Here is a 27,121-nt window from a genome sequence, read left to right as displayed (position 1 = left end):
TGTCACCCACTGCCGTGTTGCATATTGTAAACTTAGGTTGGGGTGGAAGAGGGGGGCCTAAATTATATTTTTGCACCTTGGCTGACAACCCACAAGTTCCGCCACTGCATCTAACTGTTTCTGGCTTTTCTTGTATATTCCAGGGAAGAGGCTTTTAGTGAAGCAAGAGGCGCACGGAGAGGAGTAAAGAAAGTCATGGTGGTTGTAACGGATGGGGAGTCTCATGATAATTACCGACTGCAAAGTGTCAATGACAAATGTGAAGACGAAGGCATAGAAAAGTACGCAATTGCTGTGAGTATTGGCTCTCGTCAGAACAAAAGGACAAACAAACATACCATAATACTTTAAGAACATGATAAAGAAAAATATAACCATCTATCTACAGTATCTATCTACAGATGCAGCCACCTTTGTTCATCCCGCGGGCACGCGCATGAATGGGGCGCGCAAGCATCTCACACACGCGTCCCATTCTTGACCAAATGGCAAGCGGAGGCTGAAAAAACATGGCGGGATGAACAAGGTGGCTCCATATGTATCGGTCTGATTGATGTTTGCAAGTAAAACTAATAAGCAAGCAACTGTACAAAACCATGCTGCACTACAGGTCGGGCAGAGAGATAAGCCCCATACACACTAGATCAGTGGCTCCCAACCCTGGTCCTCAAGTAACCCCAACAGTGCACATTTTCCAGGTCACCCAGCAGATGCACTCCTTATTCAGACACACTTTAAATGATCCGCAGGTGGAGCTAATTATGTCACATGATTCTGTGTGGAGACCTGGAAAACGTGCACTGTTGGGGTTCTGGAGGACCAGGGTTGGGAACCACTACACTAGATGATGCGCTCAATGCAGAGAAGGTAACAGGGGGGGTCAAAGAGGACTCAGGGGGGGTCAACCTCATGATGGGCCCCAAGGTTCTGCAAGGCTCAGGGGCTGTAATCATGGCTGCAGCAGTGAAGCACCTAGCAATGGATTATAAAGGCATCGCCCCGGACAGCCAATCGCTGCCTGGATTCCCAGAAGGCAATTTCTGGGAATCTGGGGAACGCCATGCCATTTTTTGTTAATTTATTATTTTAGCCAGTCATATTCATTCATATTAAAAATACGAATATGACTGAGTCGTATTTGTATTCTTAGTCAATTTCCCCCACTACAGTATGTGTAGGCCAGATCATTTTAATTTTATATTTGTTTAAGAAGTGTCTGTGCTCTGATTGTGTCACTCCCTGGCTTTCACCCAACTGCGATCACAGTATTACATGAGAACTATGCAGACACTCCAACACTATAATACCGTATATTTATTGAGAATTAAAAGGAGAACTACTTAAATATTTTCCAACAATTAGTCGTTTTACTGAGAATTAAAATGGAGAACTACTGACACATTATCAAACGAATAGATGTATTGAGTAATTAATTAAAAAATATACACTTGTAATTCAGTGGTGATAAAGCAACTGCTGTCACTGAGTTGTTGTCTAGCAGCACACATGGGGATAAATAGAAAACACCCTTTGCTATAAACCTGTCATTATACCATGCACAGACTATCCGCTTATAGAACTGTGATGCGAATGTGGCTGTCATTTAAGCTGGCCATACAGTACACTACTGCGATTTATCAGCAGTGTATGGACATCCGACACCACCTTGAGCTGTGCGTGACCTTCGCTTGCGGCATGATCGCATGTGCAGGGGCGGATTGGGGATTAAAAGCAGCCCGGGAAATAATTTGAAGCAGCCCGGGGGGCGGGTACCTTTTGCGCGCCGTAGGCGTGTCCAAATTTTTTCGGAGGCGTGGCCTAGTGATATGGGGGTGTGGCCTATTTCAACGAGGTCACACGCCATTTTTGATGCTGTGGGGGCATGGCTAGTAGCTCTCTCTGACAGGGGCAGATTGGCTCTGTCAGTGTTACATAGCCATGGTTACCCATTACCATCCTTGAATAGGGGAAACACTACTTCCTGGTTTGGGTCCCTGCCACACACTGCACATGCTCAGTTTGCAAAAAGGTAGCCCGCAGGTTACTATAGGACAGTGGTCTCCAACCTTTTTTGGTGCGGGAGCTACTCGCAACAAAATAAACCACCCGAAAAGCTACTAAAATAAAAAAAAATCTGCATAATATCCAAAAATGCCCTTTTCACATTATGCCACACACCGTAATGCCCCTGACACATTATGCCACGCACTGCAATGTCCAATATGTCCCAAACCTACCTCCCAACACTGGAGGCAGAAGAGAAGAGGCTCTGCGCCCAAAATTAGAGCGTTCACCTACTACCATGGAACTCCTGCGAGGCTACATGGGGGTGTGATACACATATGCCTCCAATAGTGCAGTGCCAGATACACATATGCCCCCAAAAGTGCCAGATACACATATGACCCCAATAGTGCCAGATACACATATGACCCCAATAGTGCAGTCCGTGATGCCCATTATACATTTGCCACAGACGATGCTTATTATACATATGCCCCACAACATGATGCTCCATTATACATATGCCACACACTGTGATGCCCATTATACATATGCCCCACAACATGATGCTCCATTATACATATGCCCCACAACGTGATGCTCCATTATACATATGCCCCGCACCCTGATGCCCATTACACATATGCCATACACCGTGATGCTCCGTTATACATATGCCCCACACCTGCCCATTATACATATGCCACACACTGTGATGCCCATTATACATATGCCCCACAACGTGATGCTCCATTATACATATGCCCCACAACGTGATGCTCCATTATACATATGCCCCGCACCGTGATGCCCATTACACATATGCCCCACACCGTGATGCTCCATTATACATGTGCCACACACCGTTATGCTCCATTATACATATGCTGCACAATGTGATGCCCATTATACATATGCCACACTGTGATGCCCATTATACATATGCCACACCGTGATGCCCATTATACATATGCCCCACACCGTGATGCTCCATTACACATATGCCATACACCGTGATGCTCCGTTATACATATGCCACACACCGTGATGCTCCATTATACATATGCCACACACCGTGATGCTCCGGTATACATATGCTGCACAATGTGATGCCCATTATACATATGCTGTACACCCTGATGCCCATTATACATATGCTGCACACCCTGATGCCCATTATACATATGCTGCACACCCTGATGCCCATTATACATATGCCTCACACCGTGATGCCCATTATACATATGCCACACACCGTGATGCCCATTATACATATGCCACACACCGTGATGCTCCATTATACATATGCCGCACACAGGATGCCCGTTATACATATGCCACACGCACATGATGCCCATTATACATATGCTGCACACCCTGATGCCCATTATACATATGCTGCACACACCGTGATGCCCATTATACATATGTCACACACCGTGATGCTCCATTATACATATGTCACACACCGTGATGCTCCATTATACATATGCTGCACACCCTGATGCCCATTATACATATACCACACACACCGTGATGCCCATTATACATATGTCACACACCGTGATGCTCCATTATACATATGCCACACACTGTGATGCTCATTATACATATGCCACACACCGTGATGCTCCATTATACATATGCCGCACACCGTGATGCTCCATTATACATATGCCACACACAGGATGCCCATTATACATATGCCACACGCACATGATGCCCATTATACATATGCTGCACACCCTGATGCCCATTATACATATGCTGCACACCGTGATGCTCCATTATACATATACCACACACACCGTGATGCCCATTATACATATGCCACACACCGTGATACCCATTATACATATGTCACACACCGTGATGCTCCATTATACATATGCCACACACCGTGATGCTCATTATACATATGCCACACACCGTGATGCTCCATTATACATATGCCGCACACCGTGATGCTCCATTATACATATGCCACACACAGGGTGCCCATTATACATATGCCACACGCACATGATGCCCATTATACATATGCTGCACACCGTGATGCTCCATTATACATATACCACACACCGTGATGCTCCATTGTACATATTCCGCACACCGTGATGCTCCATTAAACATATGCCACACACAGGATGCCCATTATACATATGCCACATGCACATGATGCCCATTATACAATTAACTGGTTAATCAGTACTGAATGTGTTTGTGTGTGCAGGTGAGGGGGGTTAATAGGTTTCCCAGGTGAAAAGATGCTGTGTTAATGAGTGCTGGTAGGGTGAATTAATATTGGATTGGAAAGGAATGGGTTAATGGGTGAAGGCTTACGATTATTGCCATAACAGACAGCAGTGCGTCCTTGTGCCCCTCCCCCCCCCGCACCCCCTCCCCTGTGTATATATATGTGCACACACATATATACACACACAAACACACACACATATATATTTATACACACACACACACGCACACACACATATATATTTATACACACACATATAAATAAATATACATATAGAAACGGCACAGCAGACAGACTATTATCATTGATTTTAATACATTACTGACTGTGTGCTCAGCTGCTGCGTAATCTTCTGCTTTTCAGCGCTGCCCAGCGCCGCCCATCAGACGGATCCCCAGTCCTGTGCGCTGCATGCTGCCTGCTGGGGATCACGTCACCAGCCGGCAGCCGGCGTCTTCAGCCGGCCACTTCCTCCGACTCCGAGTACCGCGGGAGAGGCTGTGTGCATGCGCACCAGCCCTCCCGCGGCCATTTTAAGTTTGGGGAGCCAGGGCTGGCTGCGGGCGGCCATGTTTAGTGAGGGCATACATAGAGCTGCGGCCGCGGCCGCTAACCGCATAGATTGCGGTCCGCGGCCCAGCGGGGAGGATGTGCGGCCGCATTTGAAGTTAAATCAGCCGGCCCACCGGGAAAATACCCGGTTTCCCGGTGGGCCAATCCGCCCCTGCGCATGTGGATGGGACAGCACATCTGAACGGTTGTCAAACACATCAGATTTGGGACTATTTCTCAGGACCCGGTCAAATCAGCCCAAATCGGACTAACTTTTTAAATTAAAGCACTCTAGAGCAGGGGTGGCCAACCGGTCAGAGGTAAAGAGCCGAAAAATATCAGTCGTCAAGCCAAAGAGCCAACATCATGCGCGCGTCGAAGGCGCGCGCGCCAAAAAGGGGCGTGATCGGGGGAGTGGTCAGGGGCGTGGTCATATGACACAAGGAGAGTGGCCACATGACAAAACTTTATGCCCCCAGTGCCAGATATGCCCACCACAGTGCCAAACATCATATGCCCCCCACAGTGCCAAACATCACATGCCCCCCACAGTGCCAAACATCACATGCCCCCCACAGTGCCAAACATCACATGCCCCCCACAGTGCCAAACATCACATGCCCCTCAAAGTGCCAAACATCACATGCCCCTCAAAGTGCCAAACATCATATGCCCCTCAAAGTGCCAAACATCATATGCCCCTCAAAGTGCCAAACATATGCCCCCCACAGTGCCAAACGTCATATGACCCCACAGTTAGGAACCTGGGCCCTCCAGCACAGGTGTTGCCCACAGTGCAACACCTATGCTGGAGGGCCCAGCTTCCTAACTAAAGGGCCCACCTAGAGGGCCAGGAGGGCCCAACAAACAAATGAGCCACGGGCCAAGAGGGCCCGACTAATGCGCACACAGGCCAGAAGGGCCTGAATTTGCCCACGGGCCTAGTGCCCGACACCCGGTGGTCTAGGGTGGATGGAGGGTAGGAGGCCAAACACCCCTACCTGGTGTTGGGAGAGGCCGCTGTGGGGAGCTTCGTCAGCTCTTTTGCTTCCCACCCCCGCTGGCCTCTCCGGGAGCCATCTTCTTTTTTCTTGCAGAAGGCGCCGGAGATCTTCTGTCTTGATCCCGGCGTCTTCTGCGGCGCCGGAACTCTTCTCCCCGCCGCCGTCTTCTGCGCCATCCTCCGGCGGCTTCTCGCGTCTTCTGGAGCGCTCCTGCGCTTCGCCGGCGTGGAGAAGACTTTTCGCCCTCCCGCTGGCGTCTGATGTCAGACGCCGGGGGCAGGGCGGAAACGGCGCGGCGAGCGCTGATTGGCTCGCCGCGGTCATTTCCTAATGGCCGCCGATGCGGCGTTTTGAATTTGGCAGCCGAATTGGTGCCAAATTCAAAACCTCGCTTTGCAGACGGGAGGCTGGAGCCGCAATTTACAGCGTGGCGAGCCGCATGCGGCTCGCGAGCCGCGGGTTGGCCACCGCTGCTCTAGAGTATCAGAATATTTTTTTGCGGCACCCATAACAGTCAGGTGTACACAGTGTATGGTGCAGGTACCGTATTTATCATTATCCTGTAGCTGGAGGATGGTTGGAGGTCTCTATAGCAGGCCTGAAGCTGGTGGATCTGTGAGGGCTGAACAGCTGGGCTAGTGTTGCGGTGCTGTGTGCAGGGAACTATCCCTCCGGCAGTGATTGACAGCTCCCCCCGCTGGGTAGTAGCGAGGCTCAGGGCTGCCATCAGGAATTTTGGGGCCCGGGACTGATTTCCAGTCCGGGCCCCGGGCCCTCCTCACTTGACTTACCGTAACCCGGCTCCTGCTCCCCCATCTCCTCTTCCGCTGAGCTGCAGCCTGGAGGTCCCGGAGCACAGGCTTCGACAACCCAGGACGACGACGGCCAATTAAAATGCAGCACCGGCTGATGAGCCGATCAGAGCACACGTACCGGCAGCCGCTCTGATTGGCTGCTGGTATGTGAGCTCTGATTGTCTCAAAAGCTGGTGCAGCATTTTAATTGGCCGCCGGCATCCTGGGTTGAATAAGCCTGCGCTCCGGGACCTGCTTGGTTCATTGCACTGAGCACAACACAGCAGAGACAGTCAAATTGAGCTGCCCTGGCCCTTCCAGAGGATGGGGCCCGGGACAGCTGTATCCACAGCGCCCCTCTATTGCCGGCCCTGCCGAAGCTCAGGACGCTCTTCGGGTAATGGCACCATCCTGTTATACTCTCCTCACAGCGCGGAGTGCTCACTATGCTTGGCGCGCGGGCTTCCATCTCAGCAAAGAAGCGGGGAGAAGCTGGGGACCACCTACTGCTAGATGGGGAGCTCAGGGGACTAAGCAGCCTGGAGGCTGCCATGGAGACAGGTGCTGAGCCACAGCAGACAGTTTGGGAACCACTGGTAGCTACTAGTGTATAGGGAGTCAGTGCTATTTGCATGCAAAATGTGGATAATGCACTTACAGAAGTAGCCACCCTACTTATAGACCAACAAAATTCCCCTCATTAAGATGATATTTATTTGTTTTTACCGCATTGGTTAACGCGGCGGGGTGCATCGCCAGAAAAAGCTGGCGATGCCCCATAGAAGCCAATGGGCTTCTACCGCATCCCACCGCCACCCCGCAACGACCCCCCGCATCGCCCCCTCCCCCCTCACCTGTGTCTGGGCAGCACAGAGCAGTGCTGCCCGGACCTGTGACCTCCTCCCTGCACTGATACTCGTCCGGGTGCAGGGAGGAGGAGAGCCCGGCGCAGCAGCAGCAGCGCCGGGTGTGTGAGGGAGGGGGGAGCCGCCGGGACCTGCTGGGACCTGGCGACTCTCACCGCAAAGGACAGCTCTTAACGCAAGAGCTGTCCTTTGCTATAATTATCGCATGTGTTAGAACATATGCGATAATTATAAATGCGATGGGCGGCGAAGGGAGAATCTCCCCCTATGAGTGGAAAAATTGGTGGTAGGGAAGGGGAAATGGCTGAAACCCTTTATTAGGCCCTGTTTATAGTCAAAGGAGAATACTAGAGCTCTGCCACACCGCACAGAACTGGAAGATACAGTAGTTTATTTACTGTATTATTAATAAATGTGAACATTGTCTTTTGCCTCTATTATATATTTATTTACATTTTCTTATATATTGCAGCAGATTCTGTTGCGCTTTACAATTGTAGAAAGTGATAGAACAAACTACTGTAGGTAACAACAGACAGACTTGGAGGTAGGAGAGCCCTGCTGCAAGCTTACAATCTATAGGAGAGAAACGCAAGGACAGGCACCAGTAATAGCATACTGTAGCTTGTATGTCCAGGAGGGAAGCTATATAATACATAAGTGCCTCAGAGGGTTATGCGTGTGGTAATTAAATATGATAGGCTTGCCTGAAGAGGTGAGTTTTCAGGGAACGCTTGAAAGTTTGGAGGCTAGTGGAGAGTCTTATTGTGCGTGGAAGGGCATTCCACAGGATGGGAGCAGCCCGATGAAAGTCCTGTAATAGTGAATGGGAGCTAGTTATCCGTGCAGAAGAGAGACGCAGATCTTGTGCAGAGCGGAGTGGTCGAGATGGGAGATATTTTGTGATAGGTAGAGAGATATATGCTGGTGCAGTATGGTTAATAGCTTTAGATGCGAGTAGAAGTGTTTCATATTGAATACGGCAAGATACAGGCAACCAATGAAGGGACTGGCAGAGCGAATCAGCAGACGATGAGCGTCTTGCAAGGAAGATCAGCCTAGCAGCAGCATTTAAAATGGATTGCAGTGGCGAGAGTCTGTTCTTGGGAAGACCAGTTAGAAGACTATTGCAATAATCAATGCGGGATATAATGAGTGCATGGATAAGAGATTTAGTAGTGTCTTGTGTTTGATAGGGTCGTATTTTGGATATGTTTTTTAGATGCATGTAACATGATTTGAAGACCAATTGAATGTGGGGAAGAAAGGACAGTTCAGAGTCGAGGATGACCCCCAAGGCAACGAGCTTGCGGGGTAGGGTAGATTGTCGAGTTGTCAACAGTTATGGATTTATCAGGATGGTAACTGTTCTTGGCTGGTGGGAATATAAGTAATTCCGTTTTGGAAATATTGAGTTTGAGTTGGCAAGAAGACATCCAAATATGAGATGGCAGAGAGACATTCAGAGACTCGGTCCAAAACCACTGGTGACAACTCTGAGGTTGATAGATAGATTTAAGTATCATCCGCATATAAGTGATTCTGAAATCCGAAAGAGCTGATTAGTTTGCCAAGAGAGGAAGTATAGATTTAGAAAAGCAGAGGACCTAAGACTGAGCCTTGCGGAACTCTGACTGACAGAGTTAATGAAGAGGAAGTAGAGTCAGAGAAGCGAACACTGAAAGAGCGATCAGATAGATAAGATGTGAACCAGGAAAGGGCTGTATCATTAAGACCTATGGAGTGTAGTGTTTGTAAGAGAAGAGTGTGATTCACAGTGTCAAATGCAGCAGAAAGATCTAGAAGTATAAGTAGTGAGTAATGGCCTTTAGACTTGGCAGTTACGAGATCATTCACCACTTTAGTCAGTGCTGTCACAGTGGAGTGCTGGGAACGAAAGCCTGACTGAAGTGGGTCTAATAGGGCGTGAGAGTTAAGAAAGTGTGCGAGGCGACGGTAGACAAGTCTCTCCAGTAGCTTGGAGAGGCAAGGGAGCTGAGAGATAGGATGGTAGTTAGAGTGAGAGTTAGGGTCAGAATTGTGTTTTTTCAGAATGGGAGTAATCGCTGCATGTTTGAACAGAGAAGGAAAAGTACTAGTAGCAAGAGAGAGATTGCAAATTTTAGTTAAGGTTGGAATAAGCACAGAAGATAGAGCTTTAATGACTCTAAAATGTGATTACATACAAACACTTCCACTTCTATTTTTAACTGTTAAAAAATAGACAATTGGGTGGTAAATTAACTGATGGGAGTTCTATTGAAGATGAGATGCGGGCAGGAGGACTCGACCAATGGGTGTTTCCATGAAAACGCTGGCCGTTCCCATGGAAGGGAGACAGTGTCATGGCTGCCGGGGGCGGGCAGCTGACATCACTGTTGTGTTAGGAAGCCACTTATTGAAATGGTAACTCTCAGTTAGTAAATACTCAATCCTATTAATGTAAATAATAAACTGATGTGAAATTACAGTATATCATGATTTTACATGAAGGTGCAGGGCCACCAAGAGATCTTACATGTGCCCCCCTGACAGGCCTGAGCCTGGGTACACTGTACCTGACCCCCCACCCCCCCCACCTCCCCTCGGCAGCCCTGCCTACTTCACCTAGGTTCCATACACAGCTTCCCTGCGGCTTTTAGGTATCACTGAATTTATTTATGTACTTTGAAACAAGTTTTATCAGTTTATTTTTCTCTTTGCGATTTTTCCTCATTTTAGATTCTTGGAAGCTACAGCAGAGGAAATATAAGCACAGAGAAACTGGTCCGAGAGATACTGTCCATTGCGAGTGAGCCAAAGGAGAAACATTTCTTTAATGTCTCAGAAGAACTGGCTCTTTCAACTATCGTGGAATCATTGGGAGAGAGGATATTTGCTCTGGAAGGTATTAGCCAATAATCAATACAAATAAAACAAGCAGGAGTGGTATACAGTTGGATTGATCAATAAATTCATATTTGCCTACTTTTGTTTTCTCCTCTCCGGGAGACTAGATACTACATGTGAAGGGGGTGGGGATGAGGCTGACATAACAAGCCCCGCCCCCATGACTGTCAAACGCTGCAATTTGCGGGTCCGAGGATTGGGGGTGAGGCTAAAATTAAGCTATGTGCGTCATTTTAGCCTGCCCCCTTGCCGCAGACCTGTGAAATTTTGTATTTGTTTCAGCAGGGAAGGGGTGCGGGGGCTGAAGGGACGATGCATGAGACATGCCCACCTTCCCAGGGGGCCAGGAGAAGGATCCAACAATGGGGAGTCTCCCAGCCATTCCGGGAGGGTAGGGTAGGCATGTATGAAATGTAATTTTACACTTCTACAATTACCTCTAAGGGTTTCTTTCTACTTATCAATTATTATTAGTGGGTCTATTTGGGGGGAACCTGAAAATACAGTAATAGGTATCCTTCGAATGTATGTAGCTGGGAACCAAAATCTCATATTTGCAAAAGTATTCTCCATAGCTTTGCCTGGGGGCTTGTCTTGTCAGAAAGCAATGTATCCCAAAGCTTATGGTGGCTACCATCATCTGAAGATGCCATCAGCTTGTGGCAGCCAATGGGTCCCGTGTGCATGTACTGCACTATGTGTGTGCGTGGATGGATGTACTGCGCTATATATTTATCAGACCCTCAGACCTTGTTGGGATCGCATGTGAGATTATCGTATGCAAAGAACCGTAAATGATATATCGCATGTGATCCAGCAGCTGGGGAGCTGCCGGGTGACATCGCATGCGATACTTCGCATGAGTGTATGGGGGCCTTAAGGGAGATGGAAGGGTGATCAGAGTGTAGGCATTGCATTAATCGAGGTGGGAAATGATAAGAGCATGGGTGACATCCAGGCAAATGAAAGAATAAGCCTTGGTAATGCTATGAAGGTGTATGTGACAGGATTGTGCCGGGTACTGGCTGCTGGGAGATAAAGTAATGGAAGAGTCAGTGATGCCCACAGATACAGGGGAGTACAAGTGAGATGTGGCCATTGCAGATTAACTTCCTACTCACTCTGTAGTTCAGTTGTCTATAAATATTATTTCAGGACAATAGGTGACATGAATGAAGGTGTTAGTGGGCTGGAGCGTTCAGTCTTTCCACTGCGTGTATTTCCAGGCTGCGTACAACTGTCACGCAGAACACTGTTACAGGACTGTGCTATATCCAGAATGCAGGCGTGTGGTGGGCGTGCTAGCTGGACAGATACAGTATGTACAGTTACACAAATAGAAGTGTCTTGCACACCACACATTTGTGGTTTGTAAATGTCCTTTACAGAGTTTCGGTTTGTGTCACAAGTGTTACAGGTTTGACAATTTTTTTTATTTAATTTTTTTAAGAAAAAGTAGCACTGAGAGCAGCCTAGTACATGTAATATGAGATAGCTGGACCATGGGAAACCTGCACTTCCACAGATGTTCCTACACTGTGGGAACATTCCCTTTCTGTCTGGGGATGCCACTTCCATTGTAATTATATCCCAGAATCCTCTCCGTGCAGGGTAACAGACAACTGATTCAAACTATCTGTAACGACCTTACAATAAGTCAAACACCCCAAGACAGGTGCTAGATCCCCATGTGGTTGCACAAAGGATTTAAACAACATAGTAATAGGAATGCTACACACACACACACACACACATACACATACAGTATATATATAATTATGTTCAGACAAACTTTTTTGCTTATTACTATAGTTTATTTATATGGCACCACAACGGTTCCACGGCGCCTAAACTGAAATAATAAGTTGTAAGCAACACATTTGTTAAGTCAGTAATTTTGGGTGCACTTCAGTACAGAAATATGTATTTGACACTAGTAAAATAGATGTTCATACAACTATACATCAGCCCCTGCGTGTCAGGGTGTATTGTGGTGAGTGCTACTCAGCAGAGTAATTACTCTGCCGAGTAGCACTGTAAGCTGTATCAGTCCAGGGGAGTTGCCTAGTGTGCCGTATCAGTCTGGGGGTGTTGCCCAGTGTGCCATATCAGGCCGGGGGTGTTGCCCAGTGTGCCGTATCAGTCCGGGGGTGCTGTCCAGTGTGCCATATAAGTCCGGGGGTGCTGTCCAATGTGCCATATAAGTCCGGGGGTGCTGTCCAGTGTGCCATATCAGTCCGGGGGTGCTGTCCCTTTTTTTAATTCAAGAAAAAAAATGTTGGGATTTTTTTTTTTTTACTGCAGGGGTGCTGCTAAGTGTGCCATATCAGTCTAGGGGTGCCATTTCAGTCCAGTAGTACTGCTAACTGTGCCGCACAAGTCCAGGGTTGCTGCTAAGTGTGCTATATCAGTCCAAAGGTACTGCCCGGTGTGCTATATCAGTCCCTGGGTGCTGCCCTGTGTGCAATATCAGTCCAGGGGTGCTTGCCAATGTTCTGTATCAGTCTAGGGGTTCTGTCCAGTGTGTCATATCAGTCCATGGGTGCTGCCCAGTGTGCCATATCAGTCCACGTGTGCTGTCCAGTGTGCCATATCAATACAGGTGTGCTGTCCAGTGTGCCATATCAGTCCAGGTGTGCTGCCAAGTGTGCCGTATCAGTCCAAGGGTGCTGCTAAGTGTGTCATATCAGTCCAGGGGTCCTGCTAAGTGTGCGATATCAGTCCAGGGGTGCTGTTAAGTGTGCCATATCCAGTGGCGTAACTATAGCACCGCAGCCCCCGCGGTTGCGGGGGGGGGGGGGGGCGCTGTGCATATGGGGGTGCCGGGGAGGCTGCGGTGCTATAGTAATCCCCCTGTTCTCTGAAACTGTCTGCTGTATGGGGGTGGTCGTCCGTCTGCATAGAATTAATTGAAGCCAGGAGGGATATGGGAAGCGCGGACAGGTAAGCATGCGGCAATGAGGGGAGGAGGCACGGGGGGCACGAGCGGCCGGACGGACGGGCGGGGGCGGGCGCCCCAAACAAAGCTACGCCACTGGCCATATCAGTCCAGGGGTGCTGTTAAGTGTGCCATATCAGTCCAGCTGGAAGGCACCGGGTCAGTTATCTATTGCATCATCCTTTTGGAGTGCCGGCTAACCCCACCGATTATATATATATATATATATATATATAAATGTCACTATGGACCTTATTCTAATAGCTTCATTCCCCTGTGTGTTCGCACGGGGGATCGATGGTGTGCGTCTGTGCATGCGCATTTCTGCACATGTGCAGACGCAGGCTGGGGGCGGAGAAGGGCGGGGGCACCGGACAGCCCCATTAGCATATAGGAACGCCCAGCGTTTCATGGGCGTTCCCATGATTCATGCTAAAGAGGCCATGAAGTGGGTGCGGGGTCTGGCAGCTGACTTAGGCGGATGTCAGCTGCCCGCCCTGTCCTCGAACAAGTCGCCCGCAGTTTAGAGACACCATATAGCTCGAATGATTTCTCCCCGCCTCCGAATGTATGAATATGTAAATCATGCAAAGGGGGGGGCACGTGCAAAGGGGGGGGGGTGGCCGGGACTACGGGCGACAGGTGGTGTCTGATGGACTCGCAAGGCTTCGCAGCCTTGCAAGTCACTAAGAATAAGGTTCTATGTCTGTGTCAGTAGATATTTGGAAAACCAAACCCCTCCATAGAAATCCTGCGTTTGCACCTGCACATGCTTGCGTGTTCATTGCCGCAAATTGGGCACACGAGTGTCTCACAGGGACGTGCACCTCATTCGTACCGTGGTGCGCTGAACAGTGCACTGGGAATATCGCGAATGAGCGTGGCTCCAACTGTAATACTGTACAAACAAAAACAAAACAATTCTGTCATTTTAGCTTTTTTTATGATTTTAAATCCAAAACCAAAACCCAGAAGGGTGGTTTTGGCAAAACCAATCCAGATCCAAAACATGAAAGGAGATCCAGATCCAAAACCAAAACCCAAAAAATGTCCGATGCACATCTCTAGTCCAGATAGGGCTGTGTTGTGCTCGTCCTCATTATACATAATCAGTTCCATAAATTTGCACAGTAGGACTCCTGGGTCATAAACCCGGAAGTCATCAATGTCTGCATTTATTCATACATATGGCATTAATAAACATTGCTGTGCATGCCAGTGACGGATTTCCCATTAGGCACGTGCCTACTGTAGGTGCACCAACTGCTGGGAGCAGCACAGCAGCGGGCAAAGTTTACCTTTCAGTACACTTATTTTATCTTTAAAGTGTTATAATATATATTTGTACTGTAAAACACTATGATGACGTACCACCTATTTCATGTATTACTAGTTTGGATACCCGCCATTACACAGTTTTAGCATACCTAACCATTTCCAAATAGCTTGACGGGACCACCGGAAATGGGGTGTGATCTTCCAGAACGGGGCATGGCTTTGTGGTAATGCGGCATTTGCCAGGTCACGCCCCATTTTCATCAATCATGGGGCATGGACAGCGCTCTGTGAGAGCATGGCCATGTGCCCCAGCCTCTATGTATAGATGCTGTGCACCATGCACAAAGCATCTACTGCTGACTGCTCTGCCAGGTACAGCAGCACTGACAGGAGGGACTCCCGTCCCAACTGCTCCCCGCCAACCCCCCCCCCCCCCCCTCACCATGGGACACTGTCCGGCTCGTGGGGCGTGCAACTGTCCCGTGAAAATTGGACCCTGAAGTACACCTGCAGCATTTTATTACTTTATAGCGCCCTTGCCCTATAACCCCATACCATTAATATGCCACCGTCTGCATCTATCAAGTGTTGCTCATGAGCCTGCCAGACACTCTGCTATTGTGTATTGTATTGTAATATAAAGAGACGCAACACCCGGTACAGAAGCATTTTTGTGACCTCTCGGAGGGAAACACGATCACATTTACTTCCTAAATCACTAACAGCTGAAGAGCCTTAAATATGAATGGGTGTGTTCCTTTTTTCTGGACTTCTGTCTGTCCGTGGAGGGATGATACAAAGTTCCACACCCTTACACAGCATAAAACATGTTATTTTAAACAAAATTGTCTAAACTGATTTCCTGAACGCTCGTTACTTTAAGGTCCTGAGTGATGTTTAGGGAGGAAGATTAAACAGTGTTTTCATATATGAAGGTCTCCGGGGATTTGTTCAGTTCCTTATGTAAAGCTCTGAGCAGGAAGAGAGTAGGGGAAGGTCCTGGGAACTTATATTTCACAGGGTAAATGAACACTAGGCTGTGGGTGTACATTGTGTGTTCCCGTACTAATAACTTGATTGTTTCAAATCGGATTCCCACAAAGCAGTGTTTTTTTGACAATCACATTTATGTATATCAATAACTCCCCAGTACTGCACATTTCATGACATAAGGGCTAATTTATCCATGAATTTTATCTCATACAGGGCGAGATGTACTAAGCCTTGAAAAGTGATAAAATGGAGAGTGATAACCCATTCACCAATTAGCTCCTACCTGACATTTTTCAAACACACCCTGTAGCATGTCAGTTAGGAGCTGATTGGCTGATGGTTTATCAGTCTCTGTTTTATCACTTTTCAAGCTTAGTACATCTTGCCCACAGCGAGATAAATGGTGCTCCAGTCAATCAGTTCCTAACTGTCAGCTTGGAGCAATGTGTGGCAGTTAGGAGCTGATTGGCTGGCGCACCATTTATATGCAACTAGTTACATGTGATAATTTAGTCTAAATTTAGGTCCGCAGTATTGCAAAGCGCATCTTGTGTTGTTCAGCAATGCGTATGCTTCAGAACTGAGCCCCAGGTGATGCAGAGTGTACTGTATGTATTTCAGTTGCATTTACACATACAGTACAACTGAGGAACTGAATGAAACTTAAATATACCCGGGGACAGGTATTTATTTTGCACCTAGGGAAGCACAAGCACACCTGTGATGACTAACAGCAAATACAGGATAAACAGAGGGGACAAGCACACTCCAGGGAAACACTGTATATTCCCCCTGTTTAACAGTCAGCATTGAGGTCCTCATGAGGGTTATATACTGGATCCCAGATGTTAGGATGCCGGCAGTCAAAATATCGAGCCCATCATCCCGATACGTAGAATCCCAACAAGGATCTATCCTGCCCCCCCCCCCCCCCACCCCCACCCCTACCTTGCAACAGCCTAGACTGAAGGTCCCCATACATTAGGCCGACTTGTCCTAATGACAAGTCGGACCCAATTCTCCTGCGAGACGCCCGGCAGCTCCCCGGGAAGCTCACATACAATGTGGCACTTGATGTGCCATTTTTTACATGTGATAAATCGCATAAGATTTATCACATATAAAATAAACCAGGGAGCTGCCGGGCGGTGAGGAGCAGGGGGGGGGGGGGGGGGGGGGGGGCGGCCGCTGATTGGCTGAGAGTGCGCTATCTCAGCCAATCAGAAGGCGGATAGTCATTTAACATGTTATTTTAAAGATGTAATAGCCGCAGCTGCCCGCCCGCTGAGTGACAGCATGAGGATTATCACCGCTGCCCGCCCCACTGTCACCAGCATCCCCCGCTGCACCCAGAGACGCTGCTGCAAGCAAGCTGCACAGTGAGAGCACAGTTATTATCACCGCCGCCCGCCCCACTGTCACCGGCATCCCCCGCTGGGTACTCATTCCCCCCTCCAGCCCACTGCAGGAGGTCGGACGTGATCGTACCTGCTGAACGTCCGACCTCCTAAACCGGTCCGATGCGCACGGGACCGCGCATCGGATCGGATCAAATGTCAAACACATGCGATTTTGGGACGATTTCACGCGATTTATCGGCCCAAGTGCCGATATCGCATGGAATCGGCCCAAAATCGCATAGTGTATGGGGGCCTTTAAACCCAGGGCCGGATTAAGCCTTTGGGGGGCCTGGGTCACTTTAGACAGGGGGGCCCCCTTCCCACTTGTCATTACTGGCCGCAAACTGCATGGGAGAATATTACACTGCCAAAACACAGAGTAAAGGCAGTATAAACTTGGTCAATGGGTAACTGCAGGAGGGGGGATATATATAAAATACCACATGAAATGCCTGTGTCTGTACCTTACTCTGTAGGAGACCTGACAGGCTCAGCGCTGCATCTAAAAGGGAAAAGTGGTTGATTGCGCTAAGATTAAGTCACAATTTAAAATATAAATTGATTTGAAGTGGTCAAGTGTGTAAGAAATAACAATTTAATAATAAAGGGGTTTATTCTAGTTCATTCTTTCTGACAAAATCCTTCTTAGATGGACAAAACCATGTGCACTGCAGGGGGGCAGATGTAATATGTGCAGATAGAATTAGATTTGGGTGAGTTATTTTGTTTCTGTGCAGGGAAAATACTGACTGCTTTATTTTACACTGCAATATAGATCTCACTTTGAAGAAAAACCCCACCCAAATCTAATTCTCTCTGCACAAGTTACATCTGCCCCACCCGCAGTGCACATGGTTTTGTCCATCTAAGAAGGATTTTGTCAGAAAGAATGAACTAGAATAACCCCCAAAGTATCAATATATTAAAAAGCATATACATACAGCGGCGGCCTTCTCAGCACTTTCAAAAGACGACACGAACACAGCGTGACTTGCTCAATGTTTCAATTGATTTATCGATTTTCGTCAGGAGAATAAGAATGTACAAACAGTTTGGCTCACCTTATATCCCCACACCAAGAAGTGTCGCCGCCCACCCGGGAAGGCCTGTCCGGTCCCAGACTCTAAAAGACAGGCGTCATCACTCCACCTCACCCTATGATGTCCCAAGTCACGTGGATGCGCCGTAACGACGCACTGCCGCATCCCATCACCATAGTAACCCAGTGCAACATACACAACAGATATCTGAAATAAAAACAGATGATAACAGATTACAATAATGTACCAGGTCTATAGTAATAAGTCCTTATTTCCAAAAAGAGACCAGAATACCTATGGCATAAAGCAGATTATTTAACGGTTAATTAAACATGACAATGGCAATGTTTCATTAAGGCCTTTGGGATGTATACATTGCAATTGGTGAATCCACCTAGCTTCCTTCCTAAGAAGGGCTGCACTCCGATCCCCGCCTCGACTTAAAGGGGGTACCCAGTCGATCATACAATACCTGAGATTAGAGAGACTATGCTTAGCTTCAAGGAAATGGCGGGCCACCGGTTGGTCACTCCTGCCACTCTCAATGGCCTGTTTAATGGAGGACCAATGGCCCGCCATCCTTACCTTGAACTTTCTCTGAGTCTTGCCAATGTATGTCAAACTTCAGGGGCAGATGATTTGGTACATGACATATGAACTGTCACAGGAAAGATGATGCTTGATGGGGATCTTATTACCATTATGGGGATGATAGAAAACATCTCCCTGAATAATTAAATTGCATGTGGTGCAGCCACATCTGAAGCACCCTGGTTTTTTATTAGCCCAAAAAATTTTTGAGGGTGGTTTACCCATCCCAGTGATGTCGGTTTTAACAAGTAAATTACGCAAATTTTTCGCTCTGGAGTAACAAGACATCAACTCGGTGTCCTGCAAGTCCAGGTCTTTATCAGAGCAAACTATGGGCCACAGTTTTTTGGAAATTTGATTAACCTTAGGTGAAGCAGTGTTATACTGTGTCACCCATGGTAGCGTTTTTCTGTTTTTTTGTTTAGCATTACTTTTTAATAGGTCAGCACGATTCATGGATAGAACCTTCTGTTTGGACTTCAGTTATCCAAAGAATAACCACGTTCCAAAAAAATTTTAACCAGCAAATCAGTTTTCAAAAATTTGGAACGTGGTTAAACAAGCAGGTGGGTGTGGCGGCAATCCCTGATGCCTTTTGCTATGACTGGTAGATTTATCAAAGCTACCAGGCATAGGGAAACGCATCAACGATTGCTGAAACTGTGAACTGTCAGCACCGAGGTTGGGAACCACTGCCCTATAAGTCTACATAAGACATTGGAGCAAGGGGACTGCTAGACAGGTAGGTGCTAAGACATGGCTTTAGTAGTTCAAGCATACTGGGGTCTATTTACTAAGGCTTGGAGAAAGATAATGCGGACTGAGATAAAGCGGCTAATTCAGATCTGGTCGCTGGGTTGCGAATCATGCTCGAGCAAAATCCTGCCCCTGTGCACGGCTGCCAATGTGATTGCATTATTATTATTGTATTTGTAAATATTGCTAACACTACCAGGATCTACCCTGTCTGATCTTAGATATATTATATTAGCGGATATAGAAATATAGAATGAATTAACAGCTTTCCTAGTGCCATTAAAAAACACTTGTCTTACTTGACTCATTCCCACATTCTCACCTGATTGCATAATGGAGAAAACAGCTCAATATATATATGAGGCAGACTTGTGTGTTTTATCTCCTGCTGTTGGGGAAGGATCGTCCTGGACGATGTAGACAGTGAGTTTATTTACACACAACAGGCAGCCACAATGGTCCTCCATGGGTCAAGTCTGCTCCCTCCCGCTCTCATCTCCTTCCCACCCTCTTCCCCTCTAAACAGATGTCTGCTATGAAAGAAAACTATTCCGATCACAGTGACTTCAGTTCATCTGAGTTATATAAGGGCCGATAGTCGACCTTTTGCGCGCATTTTAGGGGAATAAGGCTTATCTGGAATATCAGCAAAGACAATGGTTGCGCTGTAAACATGTTCTGTAATTGCCGCTTGCAGAATATATTTACAGCCATTTTTTATTTCTTTGTATTGAGTTGGCTGCCATGGTCTCTGTGGTAGATCTTCTGACCCCATGTAAATAGGACACGCTCTGAGAAGTGTAAGGCTTCATTCTTCTCATGAGTGCTCCTCGATTTTGTTTATTTTTTGGTGAGAAATTGCAGAAGCTGGCTTTTATTTGAAGGATGTTGCTTCGTCTTTCCCAATAGTTTACAATCTCAGAAGGCTTTTTAAAATGCCTCCAGAGCCCTACAAAACTGTACACAGCATTTTACACATACAAAGAGTTCAATATATACTGTAATAATGGCAAAATGATAATAAATCAGCAAATGTACAATTAGAGATGTGCACTGGACCATTTTTCAGGATTAGGATTTGGCTCTGATTTGTCGTCTGGTTTTGGATTTGCCAAACCGCCGTGACTAGTTATGGATTTTATTTTTTCAAAAATTGACCAAAAAAAAATCACATACTTTGGGCCTTTTTTGTTTTTTAACTTGTAATTCAGTTCATATTGCATAGATCACAGGGCTTATAGATGCACGTGAACAAAGCAAACTAAGGTCCTTTATCTTACTGTTATCTTGTTTGGGTGCCGGACGGGATCCCGACAGTCATTTACCTGACGTCGGGATCCCGACTGTTAAAACACCAACAGACGGGTTCCCGACGGCCACCGGCTATTCTTCCTCGTGAGGGTCCACGACCCCCATAGAGGGAGAATAGAATAGGTGGCAAGCGTAGCGAGCCACCGTGACCGCAGCGCGGTGAGCACAGCGAGCCCGCAAGGGGCTTTGTTGCGCTCGCCATGCTGTTTGAGTTCGGCCAGTCGGGATCCCGACGTCGGGCTAATGACTGTCGGTATCCCGACTGTCGGAACCCTAAACCACACCTGCTTTGTTCACGTGCATCTATAACAACATTGCGGGCAGGGGGGGGGGGGGGGGCATCGCGCCAGGGACCTGCCCACGCGAATGCACAGCGTTTCATGGGCATTCCCATGAAAACACTTGGCGTTCCCATGGAAAGCGCCCGGTGATGTGGGCGGCCACTTCCTTTAGAATGCCCACGCTCATCTAATGTTACCTCAGAGCAGCCTTAGATTTGCGTGTGCCTTCCACATCCACATGATGTTGGTGTTCCCGCGCAGCCTGGGAATGGATGTTTATGTTAAACATCCATTTGCAGCCAGTGCGTGCGAACACATGCTGTGAGGGGGCGGCCCGGCATACACCGGGCGGGGTTTGGTGGACTTGCAAGACTGCAAATTTGCAGCTTTGCCACTCAACCAGAATAACCCCCTAAGTGCACCAAACAGTACAAACAATATACCATGAGTGTAACTATAGAGGGTTCAGGAGAAGCAATTAATGGAGCCCAGAGGCTTAGGAGGGCCTGGACTCAGGTTATAAAGTTGCATACCAATTTACCAGTTCTTGTGGTTGTTTATCACTCTCCATTTTATCACCTTTTGAAGCTAAGTGCATCTGGCCCTTGGTGATAATGCGGGGAATTTAATTGAACGCGAGTTTCTATAGCTCCGGGAATGAAAGCCTGGAGCTATTCAATTGGCCATACTGTAATCCCGTAACTAGAGGATTACTGCTCACACTCTCCTGAGGTACAAGCAGAAAGCTGACCCCACTAGTGCCACGATGCTAGTTGTGGGCTTACCAGTGAACTTTTCAACTGTCCGCAATTTGGTCAGAACTTGAGTAGGAAAATCCTGAACATTAGTTAAGGTAAAGTGCATTTCCCAGTGCAAGAGCCAGACGTGATGTGGACAGTTGAATAGCCCCAGGTGCTCATCCCCGGATCTAAATAAATTAATTTTCAATTGAATTCCCCCCAATGTGGCTGATACAGAGTTACATGGGTGTTCATGAAAAAATAACATATTTATGCACATATGTGGAGACACATACATCTCAAAATGGGCATATGCGCATTGGCAACGTATACCCAAGTAATCAACATCAGTGTGCCTCAGGGCAGGTGCATAAGATGCCTATCTTCGCCGGAGCCAGTCCAGTTTAGTTTTTACCCATGTACAGTACCCTTCTATGATCAGAATTTTGATACATGCAAAGTGGGTCTGCATAAATGCATGTGCCTGGCATACTAGCACCAGCCCAAATGAGCACACAAAGCATAATCTCAATAAATGTAATATCTGAATTATTGCCATTGTATAAGGACATATTCACAATGATGTTTTTCTTTTCAGCTACCACTGAACAGCAGGCATCATCCTTTGAAATGGAGATGGCCCAAACTGGATTCAGTGCTCACTATTCTAAGGTGAATATAACCTGCTAAATGATGGGCTGTCCACGGACAGGACACCACCAGTCAGGGACAGACGGGAAAATGCTCAACCATGTTCACAGTGGCTGAGATTGCTGCAGGCATCTGGTCTGGTCCATTCATTCAGGGCTGCCATCAAAAATTGTGGGGCCAGGGACTAACATATTAGGCAGGGCCCCATTTCCCCTTCTTGACCCCGCATCTTGCCTTGTGAGACCTCCAGTGTCCGTAGCATTGGCCGCACTACTCTACCTCCACATTTTTTCAAGGAAAATGTGAATCAGCCCCAAAGTGTATGTACATGTGTAGTTAAATAAAATATATAACACGGACCTCTCTGTTTATGACAAATTATACTTGATAGACTCCAGTCATGGGCAGTGTTCCCTCTAAGCTGTGCGCGTGCGCACAACTCGCCGAGCATGCGCACAGACATTACAACAGAGCGCACAAAGCATCAGTGGTCAACTTTTTGCAGTTGTGGACTAAATTTATGTGTGTTTCACCCATTAACTACATCATGTGCTATGTTTTGAATGTTTAAATGTTTTGAATGTTTAATATCATTTTGAAGAAAAGTTAACACAAATGCTGAACGTAATTTTCCAGTTATACATAGAAGTGACGCACAAAAATAAAAATTTCCTTCCAAAGTTGCACAGCCAAAATCTTTTGCCGCACACAGTCTTCATAAAATTAGAGGGAACATTGGTCATGGGCCCCCTTTCTGTCTGGGCCCAGGACTGGAGTCCCCGCAGTCCCCCCCTGATGGCTGCCCTGCATCCATTCTCTTATCCCCATACATACCAGCTTAGCCATTGCTCTCCCTCTTTTCTCTCTGGCCCCTGACATAAGCGGAAAGCCAAGAGTCTTGAGTCTACAGGGACAGGCTCCAGTACCATCTCCCCGGCCTTGTATACTGGGCTGTGTCATTGGATGTATCTTTGATATGACCCTGGTTGATCTAATCAAGTAGGAATGCACATATATGCTGTCCCTCTGACAGACTATAATGTAATTGTAACATAAAAATCTTGAGGTGGCCTGAATGGTGAAATTCAGTAAGTCAACATAATTAGAATGTTGACATTCATCGTCTTAACACTCCTCATTTAGCTGAACCCGTCCCTAATCCTAGTTGCAACCTAAAACTAATGCTGGATACACACATACAGAGTTATCTGTCCAATCTATCTGGTGGGAACAAAAATCTGGCAATGTATGAGAGCAAATGACAATCAACCATTTACTCCCAAACAAACAATAGTAATTCAGATAACTCCAAATTCCAAATTTTTGTTCCCACCAGACATATTGGACAGATAAATCTTTGTGTGTGTGTATCCAGCTTTACTCTAACCCAGGCCATGTCCAAACTATGGCGCTCCAGCTGTTGTGAAACTACAGGTCCCATCATGCCACAGTTTTGCTAAAACTATTGCAAAGCATGTTGGGATGTGTAGTTTCACAACAGCTGGAGGGCTACAGTTTGGACATGCCTGTGCTAACCCTATGTGCATGCTAAGCGGAACCATAATGTCAGCATTTTGTCAGTGTCGACATTGTGAAAGTCAAAATGTTAAATGCGCCATTCTGACAGAATGTGACGACATTCTAAACCTAGGAAAGAATAAAAAGTATGCTGCACTTCTTTTTAGTATGTTACAGTTCATGAAATTATTTTTTTAATATGTCATTTATTTTTCTGTTTATGTTTATTATTTATTTTTGTTGCTCATTAAATAACTTTATCTACTTCAAAAAAGCGCAGCACAGTTTTTATACTTTCCTTGGTTTGTTATTGGGAGACTGACACTCTCCAATAATTACTGGAGCTTGAGCGAAGCACCTCATTCAATAAGCTCCTCCCACAGATACAGTAATTCATTATCTTACTTTTTATCGACATTCTAAACCTGTTGGCATTTTGTAGTTGACGGGGAATGTGCACCCAAAGAGATGTTACTGATCGGGCACGGGCTACCTGATAGATTGGTCCATGGTGTCTAGGCTGACAGTCAACATGAGGGTTTATTTTTACTTTTTCTGGACTTTTTCATACCTTACCAGCCATGTGGACTCCAGCTGGGAATGGTAAAGTGTGCCAAGTGTTGCGGTAGAGGACCTCAAGCATGGCGATCGAACGCGATATGCTAATTTGCTAGTTTCGACCTTTACATGTGTCGACCTCTTGTCAATAATGACCTTTTGGTGTGAAACTACTGGCTGTGTCCTAGACCCTGTCGAAACTTTGTACCATATCCTGGGCTTGTTGGTGGAGGAGAACACATATGGCACAATGGGGTAGATGTATGAAGCAGTGGTAACAGAGGAGAAGTGATAAAGTGCCTGGTACTTTATCACCGGCCAATCAGCTCCTGACTGTTAAGTTACATGTTGGGATTAAAAAGGAGAGCTAGGAGCTGATTGGCTGGTGATACAGTACCAGGCACTTTATCACTTCTCCTCCCTTACCACTGCTTCATACATCTACCTCAATGCTCTGTGTTAGGTATTAAAGCACAGGTCTGATACATGTACAGTAGTTAGGAGTAGGACGAGCTCATCAGCAGCTGGGCCAGATGTATCAAGGCCAGATGTATCAATGGGGTAGATGTATCAAGCTTCAAAATGTGATAAAATGGAGAGTGATCAACAGCCAGCCAATCAGCTCCTACCTGTCATTTTTCAAACCCAGCCTGTAACATGGCAGTTAGGATCTGATGTGCTGGCTGTTTAATCCATTTTATCACTTTTTGAAGCTTGATACATTCTGCCTTTGATCACCTTCACGCTTATCTCTTATTAAGGCTTAATACATCTGCCCCAGTGATTGTACTGTAATGACACCCTGGGGGAAATTTACTAAGATGTGACTTCTACTTCACATGTGATATTGCTATGCGCAACTAATCAGAATCTACTTCTTGTTTATTTAGAACCCTCTAGAACAGTGGTAGTCAACCCTAGCCCTCGAGAGCTACCAACAGTGCACATTTTCCAGACAACCTAGCTGCTGCACAGCTGCACTCATTACTCACTAACACATTTTAAAAGATCCACAGATGGAGCTAATTAGCTCACTTGTGATTCTGTGAGGAGACCTGCAGAACATGCACTGTTGGTAGCTCTCGAGGACTAGGGTTGGCTACCCCAGCTCTAGAAGATAGTAGACAGGATCTGATTGGTTGCCCTTAGCAACATCACATGTGAAGTAGAGTACCTATCTTAGTAAATTTCCCACCCCGTCTCCTAATGAATATCCCCTTATTATGTAGGACTGGGTGATGCTCGGTGCAGTTGGAGCCTATGACTGGAACGGAACCGTTGTCATGATGAAGTCTGATGCTATTGTCACACCGAAAAATAATTCATTCAAGACAAGAAAACACGAAGGGAATGAACCTCTAGCAGCTTACCTTGGTGGGTTCACCTAATAATAACACGGTACCACTGTTCTCATTAGTTATTGTTTTATTTCTCATGACATTAATATAAGTTGCTTTTTACTAGACAAAGAAAAGAGTTACAGTAAAAACACATTAATTGCCCCCAAATCAAAGGGGAACAATGCAGCCCCTATTATCCTCTCTAGACCCATTTTCCGAGCTCTGAAATGTTTTGCTTTTTGAAGCTCGGCCCCCCAGCAACTAGTGCAGCCTGAATAATATGTTAGGTGTTTAGGTCCTTATGGGGTGATTGTCGTCACTAACAAGCTTGCTCCGTCCTTTGCTAATGCAGATTGGGCCTAATTCGGATGTGGTCGCAAAGTGGCTATTTTCCGCATATCGGTCTTTGTTTTCTTGTTGCGCATGCATGAGAGCTGCAGCGCACACATGGGGCCAGTTTTAATGCTGGCCAAGTTTTGTGGCTGTATGGGATGCCGACAGAACTCAGACTTTTTTTTAAAGGGGCAATCACATAAGAGGCATGGTTGCAATAGCAGTTCCACCGAGAAATGATTGCAAAGTGAGTGACAGGAGGTGGTAACGGTAAGGGGGTGAATTAACGCAGGCATGTCATGGCTATTCAGATGCCATTTTCTGGATGTGTATAAATTAGAAGTTACATGCTACTGGAGAGCCCACTGCGTTCTGAGAGAGCAGCTCCGTCTGTGCGATTACAGCGTCACTCAATATGCTACATGATCCGATTTGCAACGATGGTACCAATGTACAGATCGAGCAGCTATCATTTGAGCTGTTTCTGGCAATTCTATCACCAATCGCTGCAAGCCGCCATCCTCCGACAGAAGGGGTGGGCGCACACACACAAGACACTCGCTCTGTTGGAGGCTGTAGCAGCCCTCCGCCCAGCTCTGCCTCTCTGCTCCAGCTGCCCCAGCCTGCCCTCGCTCCCTGCCCATCTCCCTGAAGCGAAGATGGGCAGGGAAGCCGCTACCCGCCGCCTTGCTAAGGGGAGGCACGAGCAAGTGAGACACTCGCGCATCCCTGTCAGATCGAGCTGCCATCCGCCAGCCTGCGCCAGCACATGAGATCTGGCGATCGGGCAGGCTGGCTGACGGCTGCTCCATCTGTAAGTCCTACTGTGTATGCACAAAGGGGCTGTAACTGGGAGGTGGCCGGCACATGGTATGACCAGTGGGCGTGTTATGGGAGTGTCATGGGCATGTCAATGCAAGCGGCTCATAGGTGCACAGCTGCAGGCATAGGAGGCCGTGGTCAGATGGAGAAGGCATTTGCCATAGGGTGGGTGCAAGTTTTGATATGACTGATAGTGGCACCATTC

At 47.0% G+C, this 27,121-nt stretch overlaps 1 protein-coding gene and 1 long non-coding RNA gene across 2 annotated transcripts in view; one reads left to right on the top strand and one right to left on the bottom strand.

Annotated features, from left to right (window-relative positions):
- The window catches only part of LOC146020608 (uncharacterized), a 101,368-nt gene extending 83,248 nt beyond the window's left edge, over positions 1 to 18,120 (bottom strand). The window contains exons 1-2 of the long non-coding RNA XR_014450816.1: positions 18,037 to 18,120; positions 17,440 to 17,477 (exon numbers count right to left, since the gene is read on the bottom strand). This is a non-coding gene — a long non-coding RNA (uncharacterized LOC146020608). The remainder of the gene's footprint in view (positions 1 to 17,439; positions 17,478 to 18,036) is intronic.
- The window catches only part of ITGA1 (integrin subunit alpha 1), a 138,024-nt gene that overhangs the window by 60,820 nt on the left and 50,083 nt on the right, over positions 1 to 27,121 (top strand). Inside the window, exons 8-11 of the mRNA XM_083153847.1 lie at positions 144 to 294; positions 10,199 to 10,364; positions 22,293 to 22,366; positions 25,651 to 25,795. Coding sequence (XP_083009973.1) covers positions 144 to 294; positions 10,199 to 10,364; positions 22,293 to 22,366; positions 25,651 to 25,795 — 536 coding nt within the window. The remainder of the gene's footprint in view (positions 1 to 143; positions 295 to 10,198; positions 10,365 to 22,292; positions 22,367 to 25,650; positions 25,796 to 27,121) is intronic.

This window comes from Crinia signifera, chromosome 1 (genome assembly GCF_055691185.1).
Source record: "Crinia signifera chromosome 1, ASM5569118v1, whole genome shotgun sequence".
NCBI classification, from domain to species: Eukaryota; Metazoa; Chordata; class Amphibia; order Anura; family Myobatrachidae; genus Crinia; species Crinia signifera.
This window is presented reverse-complemented; position numbering and strand designations above follow the sequence as displayed.